Source organism: Leopardus geoffroyi, chromosome B1 (genome assembly GCF_018350155.1).
Source record: "Leopardus geoffroyi isolate Oge1 chromosome B1, O.geoffroyi_Oge1_pat1.0, whole genome shotgun sequence".
Classification (NCBI taxonomy): Eukaryota; Metazoa; Chordata; class Mammalia; order Carnivora; family Felidae; genus Leopardus; species Leopardus geoffroyi.
The window spans coordinates 99,158,114-99,174,687 of NC_059327.1; the positions used below are offsets into that span (position 1 = coordinate 99,158,114).

The following is a 16,574-nucleotide window of genomic DNA, read 5'->3' on the forward strand; positions in this document are numbered from 1 at the left end:
ATCTTACTCTTAGATCAAAAATCAAGTTTGAAGATACTTCTGAAGTTTAATTGAGGGCAAAAAAAATTGAATCCTCTGGTTTGTGTTGGGGTTAGCTCAAGGTGAAAGGTGATACTGGTGTCTGGGAAGGTTATCTCTCTTTCCACAACACCATCACATTAATCAATTTCTTTACCTAGCAAGAAGGAGAAAGCAAGCAATGGGCTTTTTTCACAGGAAAAAGATAAATTACAAACTTTATAAGTTGTTATGCCATTTGGAGCATGGTAATTAACTAGCTAAACTTGAAATATAAATATAGAAGACAGTAATCTAAATTGTGTTCCCAAATTTTACATTTACTACTAGATAAGAAATTTCTGTTTATTAACAGATTTGAAAAATCGTTAGCTTGCCTAAATAATTTCTTTAAAATGTATAAGGCTATTATTAAATTGTATATTTTGTTTTATAGATATATGCAAATTAAGTGAAACACTATATAATAGTGTTTTTAAAATGTTTTAATTTTAAATAATCAGCTTTTTGCCAAATACAAATAAAAGTTCAATCCTTAGCTGCTAGGATAGCAAATTGGAATGATAAAGGCATAAAAATATAGCTGTTTGATATTTTTACTATTTGTGAAATTAAAATAATTTGGCTAAGAAATCTAAAGTGCAACCAGCAACTAACTGAAAAATGAATTACTGATGAAAGGAAAATTACCTCCTGGTAGACTCTATCTTAGCCTTCTTATATCACATTTCAACAATTAATATTCTTTGAAAAAGAGTACACGATGCTTAACCTTAATTATTAGGTATTAAAAGTGGTCAATAGGGGCGCCTGGGTGACTCAGTCGGTTAAGTATCTGTCTTCGGCTCAGGTCATGATCTCACAGGTCCTGAGTTCGAGCCCCGTGTTGGGCTCTGTGCTGACAGCTCTCTGCCCCTCCTCTGCTCACGCTCTGTCTCTCTCTCTCAAAAATAAATAAACATTAAAAAAAACTTTTTAAAAAAGTGGTCAATATATAGTAGAAACTTGGTAGGTCACTGGGATATTAGATTTCAAAATGAATTCAGACTCTGAGTTACCTCATCAGCATCCATGGCTGTCAGTTGCATAATCTTAGAGCCATCTCCGATGTTCTCCTCCACAGTAAGGTCCAGCATGTCTGTTGGAAATACTGGTGGATTATCATTAATATCTTGAAGCGTTATTTCAACCTACAAGGAGAGAAATAAATAGCGTATGAAAGCCCCACATGTCTGCAAGGTGCTAATTAAAATGTATACTAAGAGCCCACTAGCTAGGTAGGCCTTCCAAAAAGAACAGAATTTTTATATAGAACATCCAAACAACGAAAATACCCTAGAGAAAGCTATGAAATCCTTAGAAAAAAATATAAAATCCAAGTAAAACTCATTTCAAAGGGTTGCCTTGGAGTTTATGCTAGAAAAGGCCCACTGATCAACTGCTGATTTAATCCCAATTTGTGCACCACTGAAGAACTGCCCAGACTTTGGACCGTCTGCCATTCAACCATGAAATGTTGCCTGACACAAATGAGGTGTAGAATTTCTTCCTGAAATGTTTATATATTGGCAATGTCTGGGGGAAACAAAGAAGTTCACATTTTGTTTTAAGAAACCCTCAGCACTTTCCCCTTTAAAATCAACTCCCAACCTGTGGGGAAGAAAAATACACTCATCTTCTTTTCTCTCCCTTTCCACTACTGCCAGCACTTTTTAATGTGACTAAAGCTAAATAATCATTCCTTTCTGATGTCGTGTTTATGTAGATGGCAAATATTAACAGCTTTGTTTGAAAGATCCTAGTCAGAGTTATTTGTTTCCCTCTCTAGGAAAAAAATTGTTTAGAAGCAAAGACTTGTGAAGTCTAAATAATAGCTTCAAACCATGTGTTTTCTCTTTTGAGCTAGGTGCTAAAAGCTGAATATCTGATAAGTAAGGGAAGACAGCTGCTAATAAAACTTCAAGTTTCCCCAGTTGGGTCACAAAATTAAGTCATGGAGAAAAATCCATCCATCCATTTAGCTCGGATATAACCAAGACATTTTTCTCATGGGATGAAATGTCATCTTTTATAGTTCCACAGTAAAAACTCCATCAGATCTAAGAGTGATGGAGACGAATATGAAGAGAGAGAAGAGAGCAAAAGAATTTTGATTTTTTTTTTTTTCTGGGAAGAGGTAGAGATGGGGTAGAGGGAGACTGTCCTTATTCTCCGAAAAGGAATGAATGCGAAATAGAGCAGAGCTAGATGAATAAATGGATAAGCAAATGATAAAAATAACTCCCTCCCCAAGAAACAATATACAAATTAAGTACTAGAGAATTATTATGCCTCTAGTTGCACCTTTTAATAGGAGACTTTTGATCATAACAAATGGCTCAAATTAGTCCAGGGTATTGTTGAAACAGGCAGTCTCAGTGGTTAGAAATGTGGCACTTCTAGTTTGGGCTCACATCATTCTCTATACCACTTCCTTTAAAGAAAAGGTCCACAGTATGTACAACTGCAGCCAAGGTCCAACTGCCTTGCACATTTGTAAATAACCTGGATTTTCAAATTAGAAAAACTGAAATTCAGATTCTGGCTCCCCAACTTATTAGTTAGTTGGATAAACCTGAGTGCTTAATTTATCTGGGTCTCAGTCTCCTCATCTTAAAACTGAGATCATACTATATGTCTTAGAGCATTTTATGATGACTAGACTTCAATGAGGCCAGCAAAATGCTTAGGCCAGAGGGAAGTGGTTAATAAGAAATTAATCTTGGGGCACCTGAGTGTCTCAGTTAGTTAAGCAAACAACTCACGGTTTCAGCTCAGGTCACGATCTCACAGTTCATGAATTTGAGTCCTGCATCCAGCTCCACACCAGCACCGTGGAGCCTGCTTAGGATTCTCTCTCTCCCCCTCTCTGCCCCTCCCCTGATGCAATGTGCTCTCTCTCTCTCTCTCTCTCTCACTCAAAATAAATAAATCAAGCTTAAAAATATTTTTGAAAAAGTTATTCTTGGTTTTCAAGTTGTGACCACAGACCTCAGAGTTCTGTAGAGCTAGGGAGAGACTTTGAGAAAATGACTTAATAAATCAGAATTTCAGGTCCTAAAAGCCAAATTCAAAAAATACAAGTTACTGTTCATCTCTGAAACATATTGAATATGTACAAAGTTTTCATGTAGGAAGAGCTTTGACATACATATGCATATATGTATTTCAAAAGCCTGAAAATGTGAATTTAAGAATAAATGACCCAATGGTCATCCAAAAACATAATCATCAATGTTCTTTAGAAATTAATAATTATCTTCACATCATATGTGTGCACAGTACTCAAAATACTGTAGGAAAATAAATGAAGAATAAGAGGTAACTAACCAAAATACCTCATAACTTAACTCTGACTTTTTAGCTTAATAGAATTTTTTTCAATTCTAAATTGTCTTTCATCTATAATTTTATGACTGAATCTAATTGTAAACCAAGATGCCAACCTTGTGTATGATTGTGTGTGTGTGTGTGTGTGTGTGTGAGAGAGAGAGAGAGAGAGATAGAGAGAGAGAGAGAGAGAGAGAGAGAGGGAGAAAGAGAGAGAGAGAGTTTTCTAAGTGTATTTGTGTGAGAATGTGCATATATGAGTGTATGTTTATGTAAGTGTATATGAGTGTGTGTGTGTGTGTGTGTGTGTGTTTAGGGAAGAACACTAAACTGAGAGTAAGGATAATCCATATTGGCACCAATTAAATATGACATCAAAGATGCATCAGGAAACAGTACCATGCACTAGAAGCATGTTGGGTATTCCAGAAAGGTACCTTACTCATTACACTCATTATAAATGGTGAGTGCATAAATTGAACACCTTTGTATATTTTAATAGTTATTACAAAATAACTAACATATGTGCAAGACATAGTTTTAGATTATACATGTACACACACACACACATTTTTAAAAATCTTTGAAAGAGCCTTTGAGGAAAATACTACTATCTTCTCATTAGAGAAATTAGAGTTAAAGAGGTTAAATAATTACCCAATGACACAGAGCTAGCACATAAGTTTTCTCTACTGTTAGACAAACCTGTCTGTCTCATGTGTAGGTGTGTATGTTCAATAAACACAATGAATCATATTTGGAAAGTATGTCACAGCTATACAAATACATTTTCATAAATGTGCATATTATTTATATCTGGAATCTGAATCACTTACATATGAACTAACTAGCCATATAATCTTGGGTCAGCCAACAAATCTCTCTCTGTCAAATTTTAAGAAGAAATAAGACTGTACTACTACTGATCCCTATATACAGCTCTAGAAGTCTTTGATCATGCATGCTTTATGAAATTTTGTCCAACTCCATCATTTCAGGTAAAGAAAGACCTTTCCCATTTTACTAGAAAGAATAAATTTAGTTCAATATTAATGAGTTCAAGGGGCGCCTGGATGGCGCAGTCGGTTGAGCGTCCGACTTCAGCCAGGTCACGATCTCGCGGTCCGTGAGTTCGAGCCCCGCGTCAGGCTCTGGGCTGATGGCTCAGAGCCTGGAGCCCGTTTCCGATTCTGTGTCTCCCTCTCTCTCTGCCCCTCCCCCGTTCATGCTCTGTCTCTCTCTGTCCCAAAAAAAATAAATAAATGTTGAAAAAAAATATTAATGAGTTCAAAATTAAACATTTCTGAATATATATGTATAATCAGCCAATTATAAAAACAGATCTAGAACATTTCATCATTGTATTCTGATTTTGCAATGGTTATTTTTTGGATATCACATAGCACCCATTTAATAAGTCAGGCTTTCGTTTTTCCTGAAATCAGTGTCAGCTTGCCAACCAAAAAGGTAAGACCTCCATATTTCTTTCTCAGGCTGGGGGGTGGAAATATGGATATTTCTTTTAATTGTCCAGTATCTCTTTGCTATTCCACAATACCTTAGATATTCCTAAAAAGCTTTTGGCATGGTTTTTCTAAGCTCTCTCAATAGCCTGGGGTAATAATTTATGTAGAAAGAGAGGTATGAACTCCTTAGCTAAGTCAGGTCTTTTTCTGCAATCCGTTCACTTTTCCTGATCCCCTGTAGCATGTTTCTACCAACCAAGAATTTCAGGACTATGAACCCTGCTTGCCTGTGAGACTGTCACTGATTCCAGTATTTATCCATTCTATATTTTAAAATCTATCACATAACAGACATATGTTAGTCACTAGAAATACAGAAGAAAACAAGACAGATCACATCTCTTGCAGGGAAGAAGTAGAGTTTGATAATAGAAATATGTACAAATAGAAACATTTACAGTTATCCCTGGGAAAACACACTGTTGGTATCTGGATTCCAAAAGGTTTATCCTCCACACCTAGGATAATTCTTTGAGCTGTCTGCCATCTTGCCCTTGGCAGTTACCATCCTTCTGATGACTCCAAACTCTAACATGTGCTTGGCTCACTCTTGGGTCTGCCACCAACCTAAGAGTCTTGCCTTCTTTGGACTAAGATTCAATAAAATTTGTTTTGAAATGTTATTATACAAAACACAGGAATCAAAAATTAAAAGTTTACAGAAGATATTGGGAAACAAGATTGAAGACTTTATAATTTTTAAAAACTTCTTTCTGTGCAAACCAGATCACTTTAATAGTAGACAGTGACTATTAGTGGTTTATTTTATTTTAAAATTCTGAGATTTTAAAATATTGTTCCTAAGCTAAAAAACATGCTTATATATTTTTCCCCAAAGTTTATTGTTTTGTTTTGAGAGAGGGAACACAGACAGAGAGGGACAGAGAGAGAGAGTGAGAGAGAGAATCCCAAGCAGGCTCTGAGCTGTCACTGCAGAGCTCCAGCCACGGCTTAATCTCATGAACTGTGAGATCGGAACCTGAGCTGAAATCAAGAGCTGGTCACTTGGAGTGCCTGGGTGGCTCAGTCAGTTAAGTGTCCAACTTTGGCTCAGGTCATGATCTTGCTGCTCACGGGTTTGAGCCCCACATCAGGCTTTGTGCTGACAGCTCGGAGCCTGGAGCCTGCTTCGGATTCTGTGTCTCCCTCTCTCTCTGTCCCTCCCCCACTCACTCTCTGTCTCTCTATTTCAAAAACAAATCAACATTAAAAAAAAATTAAAGAAAAAAAAGAGTTGGTCGCTTAACCATCTGAGCCACCCAGGCACCCCAAAAACATGTGTATGTTAAAAAATACATTCCATTCTCTTAAAGACAAACCAAGAACTACTGCACAGAAGCTAGTATTTGCCCCGTTAGTGTTTACATTTATCCTTACATTTGTTTAAACCTGAAACAATCAAAATAATTGCATTAAATATTCATTTTGCAAAAATAAAATGAAGGAAAATAAAATAAAATAAAATAATAAAGTAAAATAAAATAAAATAAAATAAAATAAAATAAAATAAAGACCACTTTTTAACTCAGAAAATTCCCTTCACAAGTAACTATATTTAAAATAAAAACAAAACAAAAACTTATAACAGCTTCAATAATATAAGTCCAGGCGGTATGTTCAAGGTATGTATTCTGAAAGTTTGTGAAAATTTATCCTTAATGATTAAAGAAACATTACACCAGGAAGATAAGGCACTTGCATATTTTATGCCTGCCTATCAAATGCTGACCTTTGTGCTTAGATAGCTGGTGTTTCAGAAACATATGTGGTTTCACCTGCTACAATTACAAGGGCAGTTGTAACTTTGTGGTTGACTTCTTCATAACAAAACATCAGCTGCAGCTAATGGTTGAACCATAAGTATTGTCTTCTGACACCACCTCTGTTCAACCATTTAAAGTCCTTCAGAATAGTGACTTTCTTGATTGAGACACCTGATCCCTAGGAGCGAAACTCTGGTAAATGGATGATTATACTCAGAAACAAAAACATGACTGAGATTAAGGGGGCTAATGATCAATTAATTTAAAAATAGCCTGCCTTTTGGTAGCTTAATAAAGTTAAAAGTTATATAAAAATATGGCTTTAAGTATTGTCAACAAACTTCTTTATGCTAAAGGAAGAGTCCTTGATAATTTAGCTCGCTGAATATATAGGTACTTAAAAACAAACAAAAAAAAACTTACTGTGTAAAGAGCTGCTATGAAATGAGTACAATGTTTTCCTCTGATTTTTCTTCTGTAGTATGCAGGCTATAATTTTATTCTACAGTGCATCGAGAATAATATTATATCTTGGGGATTCATTTTTAAGTTTTTAAGTGAATAAATCAGCATACAACTACATAATCAATGAGCAATCATTAATTAGCAATATCAATTATCAAATCATTACATATGTGGGGATATAACTACAAAACATGGCATTTCACTGATTGAAAATGATATTATGAAGATAATATGTTACGGTCAAGGCTAAGGAATTGATTAAAATAGCAAGGTCCTTTATGAACTGATTCTCCAGTTAAATCAATAATTTCACTGAGGTCACTATATCAACAACAATTAAAATTTTTTTTCTTCAATTCATAACTTCTTGCAAGCTAAATAAAGTGGTTATTAATGAGTCAGGATGAAAACATAAAACATTTTTTTTTTAATTCAAAACCTTCCTTCAACCTACATAAAATGGTTCTTAGTAAATAAGAATGAAAAACAATCTTTTTTTTTTGTCCTTTTGGGAAGTTGTAGAGTTCATAGTTCACTAAAAGTTCAGAAATCCACTTATTTGCAAGTAGATGTATTAAAATTTTAGGAGGAATATTAAATATCATCATGGCTCTCTCCTTTATTTTATAGAGAATCAAAAGTAAGGCATTGAAATAGTAACTCATTTATCTAAGCAAAACAAGGTCAGCCTCCTAATTCTAGCCCAGTGATTCTTCCAGAGACCTGTGGAGAGAGCCAGAACCAGAATGCAGACTGAATATGCCTTAGACCAAAGCTTCTAATCTGTGCATGAAGACAGTGATCTTTCAAACAAAATATGCATTTGACAAATATCAATAAGAAAATGACTTTGAAGAAATTAATACATGATTGTCTACAAATACTATTTAATCCACATTTTTTTTTAATTTTTAAGTTTCTTCATATTTACTAAGGGAAAATATTCTGGGAAGGTTTGTTTTATCAATGCCACTGAAACTATTGATCATTGAGCAGAAAGATGGTGGGTATATATTACAAGTAAAGAAACTAGCTAAATTCTCTATAGATATCAGCAAAAGTTACTGTTGTTAAAATGTCTACAAAGAATTTGTTTCTTTTTCTTAAAAGATGCAATCATGAATATTCATTTCCAGAAATGACTAAAATCTAAATTGTTAGTGAGATGGACACTATAAAGTACACAAAACTATAAAATAGTAAAAGAAGATGTATCAAGGAAAATAGTACTTGATTAATTGTTTTTTAGTGACAAAATATTTACATTATTGTCTTTTAATCTGTGTGGGACTGACACCCCAAAATTAAACTCCTCAAGTAATACTGTTACCTAGATAGCATAAACCCTGACAAAGCATTGCACCAGAAATAATACTTAGAGTTCACATATAAGACTTCCAAATATATTATGATAATACCATAAAGACTGCATTTCAATACACCTTTGAATTAACAGTTCTGCCAAAAAATATTATTTTAATAATCGTACTTTGTTGCTCTGATTTCTTTAATAAATGTGTGTATTAAATAAATCGGTCGTTGAAAAATCTCTTCATGTTACCAAAGATGATTTATATTGCTCAGATTAGTGCCTTTGAAACTGAGCTTTTGGGAGCAAGAATTATCTTGCTCATTTTCCATCCTTACACCTTATCCACGCCTAACAATTATCCAAGTTATTTTTACATTTTTATTAGAGTACTAAGTTCAGCATATTTAATGAAATAGGTATACTACTGGTATATGAAAGTGGATTGATCAAAGTTGTCTTCTATCACAGTGATTTTTGGAACCAATCCAATCCTATTGATTTCCTCGTTCATTAAATTTTTTTAAATGTTTATTCATTTTTGAGAGAAGAGACAGAGTATGAGCAGGGGAGGGGCAGAGAGAGAGGGAGACAAAGGATCCAAAGCAGGCTCGACTCTGAGCTGTCAGCACAGAACCTGACACGGGGCTTGAACACACACACCATGAGATCATGACCTGAGCCTCAAACCAACTGAGCCACCTAAGCATCCCCCAATTGATTTCCTAGTTCTTTTATGACTGTCATGCCATTATGTGTAAATTTTATGATATGAAATCCTATGGCATGATAATTCAATAACTTCACATTCAGGATGATAAAATTAAAAGAGCCTCAGACAGACATCTTATGTATGTTTTGTTCAGAAAATCTCCCAGCTGGGAGGCTGGAATGTAAAATTTAATCAATGTTCATCACTACTTTAGAAATGCTACACTGAACGCCACACAAGTCATAAGTAACCATGAAAGAGTAACTAAAAGCTCATTCAAATGTGCATTACCCTTAATAGGTTATTATAATGTCACTCAAATAACACTTTACTAAATGATGTCCTAGTTTATATTATGTAGGTGCTACCTAAATTCACTGGGGAAAGAAGTCTAATCTTACACTCCAAACAATTTTTATTTCATCAGAGTGAAACAAGATGCTGAGACCTACCACTTAATTTTCTGTAGGCTCAAGTGAGGAGTTGAAGCTGAAAGCAAATTAACCAAGCTGAAATCCACACCACGACCAGTACAGCCATCACGCCTGGCCTGTCACTTCCTTTGACCCTGAAAAGGAAAACTCCACCTTTCCTGCCTGAGATGAGGCTGTGTGTGGAGTAGGAGTTTGCTCTCAGTGCAGTGACAGGCTCGGGTGCTGAGGGACAACTTGCTGTCACCGCATCAGGGTGGTGTGTGGAAAGGAATACTCTGGAACTTGATATCAAACATGGGACTTGAGCACAGCATTCATTAGAGGAAAAACATCAGGATAAAAATATCAAAGCCATGGCTCAAGTCAATAATCAAATATGTATTTTAAATGTTTGGCAATAGTTTCACATGTTCTGTCTTCAGTTGAAACCAAATACTATATGATTCATTTAATTCAATGGGATTGACACATTTTGCATGCTGCATAGGCTTCCAATAACAAAGTTTTATTTAGTAAATTTATGACAAAGTCTATACTGAGATTATATAGCAGAAGTTCTAATTAAATTGCAGAAGAAAGTTTGACATTCTACATTCATTTTCTTGCTGAACTAACCACATAATTTCATTTGGTAGAACATATACCTACGCCTTTTTATTTTTTTAATCTATTTATTTTGTGTGCCCGTGCACATGCACGAGCCAGGGAGGGACAGAGAGAGAATCTTAAGATGACTTTGCACTATCAGCGCAGGGCCCAACCTGGGACCTGCCCTCATGAACCATGAGATCATGACCTGAGCTGAAATTAAGAGTCAGACAGATTAACCAACTGAGCTACCCAGATGCCCCTATCTACGCCTACTTAAAATTTCAAGTTCAGAGCAAAATTCAGTAATCAGGAAAGAGAAAACTCAACATGCACTTGTAACTATCACTCATGGGGTTAAACTCTAAGTACTTTCATTTCTTAACAACAATAAAAAGCTGTGTTGCCATGAAAGGATGGTGCCAGGTTTGTTTAGTTCCTTCAGTTTGATTCTTCATGTCTTTCCCTATTTTGGGGTGACCACTGGGAATTCTGCCGCCATGAGTCTGGGTGAAAATGTCTCACTACATGCAGAACACTTCATCATGTTGCAGAGCCAAACTCTATTATGGTTTGCAACTGACTCATATTTTAGTTATGAGAAGGCCCTAGCAAAGAACAGTTTACATTTAAAAGTCCTAAATGTCCGGAATGTAATGTTTGGACTATGTAGGTATGCAAGGTCTAATCATATTCTGTGAACAATGTTTTTAGGTAGTTATTTATTTATAACACATAATCGACCAAATTCAAAACAGTCTGTGGGAGCTGTAACAATAGCATACTCTCTCATCTTGATGGTATTTCTGAACTTTGGAAACTGAAATCTGCAAGGAAAAGGGAGAAATCAAAGTTTGGAGAAAAGACCTATGATTCCCTGCCATGAAAGACTGGCAGGGGCTAGGTGTGACCTTTTAGAGAAACCTGGCAAAGCCACCCACCCCCCCAGCATGTACAAGTGAACCACAAACTCTTGAGGACACAGGTCTGTTGCAGCCCCAAACTCTACTGAAGTTTCAGAAACCATCAGAAAGTAAATCTATGTATTTATGTATAGTTTCTCTTTAGAATGACAAAAAATTGAAAAAAACTATTGCATTTACTAGAAGATAAAAACCATCATGTTACCTAGTACATAGTAAATACTGTTTTACTGTGTTGTTTTACAGAAAACACTTTGGTAAAACAAACGTGATGTAACGACAATATTTGAGGAAATGACACTTAATGCGGGAATTAAAAGACTCTTCTTTTTGGAATTGTAGGCCAGCAAATATTTTGTCGTTTTAAACTTTACCCCTTAAATTTAAATTATGTGTATATTTAGATACTTGTGTGTATATTTCACACAAATTAGTACTGTTTCTATTCCATGTTTTCTGGAATACGAGGAAAGAAGGAAGCATGCACATTTCAGATTCTTTTTAGTTTACTTTTAAAAGCGAAGTAAAAATAAACATAATGAGTTTTAAAACAAAGCATATTTCTCATATAAGATACATGTATGTATCTGTGACCAATTCTATTTCTCAAACAAAAGTAATTACATTAATCTCTCATCGCTAAAACTCTTCTAGCAGTCAGCAGCATATGTTCCTGGGATTTCAATGCATTTCTAACTAGGAAAGAAATCTGTATGAGTAACAGGCAGGCTTGGAGAGTAGCCAGAAATGACAAGAATGGCTAGAAGTGCGGACAAGACATAGTTAACTCCATTCTTGAAACAAAATGCTTTCCATAACTCTATAAATGTGTGGTGACATAATAGAAAGCTAGTTTTGTTGTGCTTTCAATATTGTTCAAATTAGAACCAAATAAGGATTTCTTTTAAGGCAGAGGCAATCATGTGTAACCACTTCAACTTTTCCTGAAATCAATACCGCATAATTTCAGAATTTTAACAGATTCTTAAGAACGCCCAAAAGTAAATGCAGAATAAAAGATCAAGTTAAAATATGTGCGGTTGCATATGAAACTTATGGAAATTTTTATACTACCCTTCAAAACAAACACCCTGCAAAAGCATCCTGTAGTACACTTTTCAATAGATGTGACTCTGAATGTGGTAGACATACATCAAAAGGGAAATGTCATATAAAACAAATAAAAATATTCCACTGTTTTTTTCTTAACTTTTTTTCCCCAGTAGATAGATATGAGATATTACAAAATATAAACCACATCTGTTCAGACTGCTGAAAAACAGAAAAGTAGTTTGATTTATATTAATGATACAAGCCATGGTAGATTGAATCACTGATCCTGATTCTTCACCCCTCCCTATATGCGACTTCACAGTCCCTTCCATTAAAGGTGGGCTTTCTCTCCCTGCCTCTTGGTTTTGAGATCATCCATGATGATCAATTGTTTTGGTCAATGGGATATTTAAAATTTGAAACATGTTTGCTGTCTTGTACCTCTGTCATGGTCACTAGAAAACAATATGTCCCTGCTAGTCCATGAGTACCAGAAGGAAAACAACATACATTGGGTTGAGAAGTCTCAGCTGAGAGACTGGGAGAGTTTGAAGCAGAGCTTCCCAGCTGAGCCCAGCCTAGATCAGCCCAACTGTAGCCAACCTTCAGGTGCACAAGAATAAATGTGTATTGCTGTAAGCCTTTGAGATTTTGTAGCTTCTTATTATGCAGCATTATTGTGTCAAAAGTTAACAAATGCCTAAGTCAAAACCATGAATTCATTGGAGCGCCTGGATGGCTCAGTTGGTTATGCATCCAACTCTTGATTTGGGCTCAGGTAATGATCTTGTGGTCTGTGAGATCAAGCCCTGAGTCATGTCAGGCTCTGCACTAACAGCACAGAGCCTATTTGATATTCTCTTTCCCTCTCTCTCTCTCTGCCTCTCCCCAACCTGAGCATGTACGTGTTCTATCTCTCTCACTCTCAAAATAAATAAATAAACATGAAAAAGCCCAATGTATTTATTAATTGAATATTTTATTTAATCTTCATGTTATAAATAATGGATTACTGTTTAAAAGGCAAAAAAAGAAAAAACAGATTATATACACTAATAACTGTCTGTGATATACCTTATATTATGAGATAATTTTTATTGGGACAAACCTATTAATAATTTTTCTTATCCTGTAATACTTCTCATTCTCACTTCGCATGCCATACCCTCATCTTTTAGAAGGGCAACTTAGGGGTGCCTGGGTGGCTCAGTCGGTTAAGCATCTGACTTCAGCTCAGGTCATGATCTCACACCTCACAGGTTTGAGCCTCACATCAGGCTCTGTGCTGACAGCTCAGAGCCTGGAGCCTGCATTGGATTCTGTGTCTCCCTCTCTCTCTGCCCCTCCCCTGCTTGTGCTCTTTCTCTCTCTCTCAAAAATAAATAAACATTGAAAAAAATTTTAGAAGGGCAACTCAAAACAAGATGTGACCTTCAAGTCTCCCCCACCTCCCAACCAAACCAAGGATTGGAGAAAAGGTAGGAATACCTGAACCAAGAGGAGAAAATTATGACTGGGTTGAGTCAATCAGATTGCCTTTCTTAAGAGTAGAAAATTATCAGAAAATGGAAATACTATAGAGAACAATAATAGTAGAATTACAATATGAGAATGCAACCCCCATGAATATATACACTCCATCTTTAGTGTCTTTCTAGTACCCACAGGAGACTTGACTACACTTTTTTTTTAATGGAATTACTGCAATGTCAAAATAATCCCTCTGTGCCATTTCGCCTTTGCACATTACTCTTCACCCTGGAAGAAGTTTCTATTACTTGACATAAATGACATAAAGTTTGGACTTACAGCCAATCTATTTTATTTTAGTTGCTTTTGAGTATATTTGTTATACTTCCTTACATATTTTAAACGGCTATTTCAAAGTATAAGATTAAAATCTCATTTTAGAGTTTTGTGTTCTTTTTACTTCAACACAATAACAAGTTTAATTTATTTGAAGCAGCATTAGCTCATCAAAAATAGGGATGAATATAGTTTTTGTTTGATAGGAAATGTGACACATGTTTTCTGAAGATATTGAACTCACTGTCAAAATTTAAAAAAAGTTTACAGTGCACTGTGCTTTAATTATATTTAAAAATCCTATTTCAATAAAGTCAGAAGAAAGACCACTTCTCTTCTAAGTTTCGATGGAGTGTTTAGTTTCCACCACAGTATGTGTCATACAGGAGGCACTTAACATATGTTTATTCAATGACTTAAAAGCCAATATGCTCATTACCCTGACATCAAAACCAGATAAAGACACTGCTAAAAAAGAGAATCACAGGCCAATATCCCTAATGAACATAGATGCAAAACTCCTCAACAAAATCCAACAATACATTAAAAAAATCACCACAATCAAATGAGATTTATTCCTGGCCTGCAAGTGTGGTTCAATATTTTCAAATCCATCAACATGATACATCACATCAATAAGAGAAAGGATAAGAACCATATGATCATTTCAACACATTCAGAAAAAGCATTTGACAAAGTACAATATCAATCCATGATAAAACCCTCAACAAAGTTGATTTGGAGGGAACATGCTTCAACATAATAAAGGCTATATATGAAAACCCCACAGCCAACATCATCTTTAATGGGAAAAAGCTAGGGGGCTTTTCTCCAAAGGTCAGGAATAAGACAAGGATGTGTACTCTCTTCACTTTTATTCAACATAATACTAGAAGTCCTAGCCACTGCACTCAGACAACAAAAATAAGTAAATGGGATCCAAATCAGTAAGGAAAAAGGTAAAACGTTCACTATTTGCAGATGATATGATACTATATATAGAAAACCTGAAAGACTCCACCCAAAAATTGCTAAAAGTGATAAACGAATTCAGCCAAGTTACAGGATACAAAATCAATGTACAAAAATCCATTGCATTTCTATACGCCAATAATGAAGCAGTAGAAAAAGAAATTTTAAAAAAATCCCATTTACAAGTGCACCCAAAATAATAAGATACCTCAGAATATACCTAACCAAAGAGGTAAAAGACCTGTACTTCAAAAACTATAATACACTGATGAAAGAAATTGAGGATAATACAAAGAAATGGAAAAACGGCCCACGTTCATGGATTGGAAGAACAAATATTGTTAAAATGTCTATACTACCCAAAGCAATCTACACATTTAATACATTCCCTATGAAAATACCAACAGCAACTTTTACAGAACTAGAACAAACAATCTTAAAATTGTATGAAACCACAAAAGACCCAAATAGCCAAGCAATCTTGAAAAAGAAAAGCCAAGCTGGAGGCATCACAATTCTGAATGGAATTCAGAACGGAATATATACTCTAGTATATATAAATAATGGAATATTATTTGGTTACAAAAAAGAATGAAATCTTGCCATTTGTGATGCATGGGTGGAGCTGGAGAGTATAATGCTAAATGAAATAAGTCAGTCAGAGAAAGACAAATACCATATGATTTCACTCATATATGGAATTTAAGAAACAAAGCAAATGATCATAGGGGGAAAAGAGAGAGAGAGAGAAATCAAGAAACAGACTCTTAATTATAGAGAACAAATGGATGGTTACCAAAGGGGAGGGGGTAGAGGGATTAAACAGGTGATGAGGATTAAGGAGTGCACTTGTCATGATGAGCACTGGGTAGTGTATATGTGCTGAATCACTACATTATACACCTGACATTAATATAACACTGTGTGTTAACTAATTGCAATTTAAATAAAAACTTGAAAAAAATTTGAAATGTAAAAAAAAAAATAGCCAATATACTCATTGCAGAAGCATATTTTGTTGTTACATACACACAAATGAAGAGAATGGTGCTTTATAAGCAAAAGTAAGAGCAGAGGACATGAGCAGGGATGAACCATCAACTATTACAATAATATCAAGTAATGAAAGTCTAAGAATTATCTCCTTACAATATTATCAAAATAATAACTAATTAGAAGGAAAACTTATTAAATGTCAAGAAAAAAATAAATGACAAATGAAAAAGATGTTTCAGTATGGAAGGCTATTTGTCTTCTATTTTTCATTGTCAAAGCCAAGTTACCAAAGATTTTTAGCAAAATAGCAATATCAGAAGGAGCTTAGTAAGCTTTAAAAAATATTTCACTTTCAAGAAATCTTTAAGTTGCTACAGAAACGTATTCTTCCAATAGAAAGAAAAATCATGCAAAATACAAGAAAATGTCTGTTTGCTTCTGCAAGATATAAGACTCAAGGGTAATGAAAAAGACATGCCAATTACGAATACAAACTGACTACAACTATCTCCATGAAATACGTTTGATTATTTTGTTAGTACACTCTCACTCCTTCTCAATTCATGACAATACAACACTGAATAGGATGGCATTAATAAATGTTTTGAGTTTATTTTTCAAACCCAGGTATATTGTCTTC

The 16,574-nt window shown here is 34.9% G+C and overlaps 1 protein-coding gene across 2 annotated transcripts in view; it reads right to left on the bottom strand.

Moving 5' to 3' along the window:
• The window catches only part of FAT4 (FAT atypical cadherin 4), a 175,711-nt gene that overhangs the window by 97,616 nt on the left and 61,521 nt on the right, over positions 1-16,574 (bottom strand). For both annotated transcript variants that reach the window (XM_045468084.1, XM_045468076.1), the window contains one exon: positions 1,077-1,208. In XM_045468084.1, the coding sequence (XP_045324040.1) occupies positions 1,077-1,208 (132 nt within the window). The remainder of the gene's footprint in view (positions 1-1,076; positions 1,209-16,574) is intronic.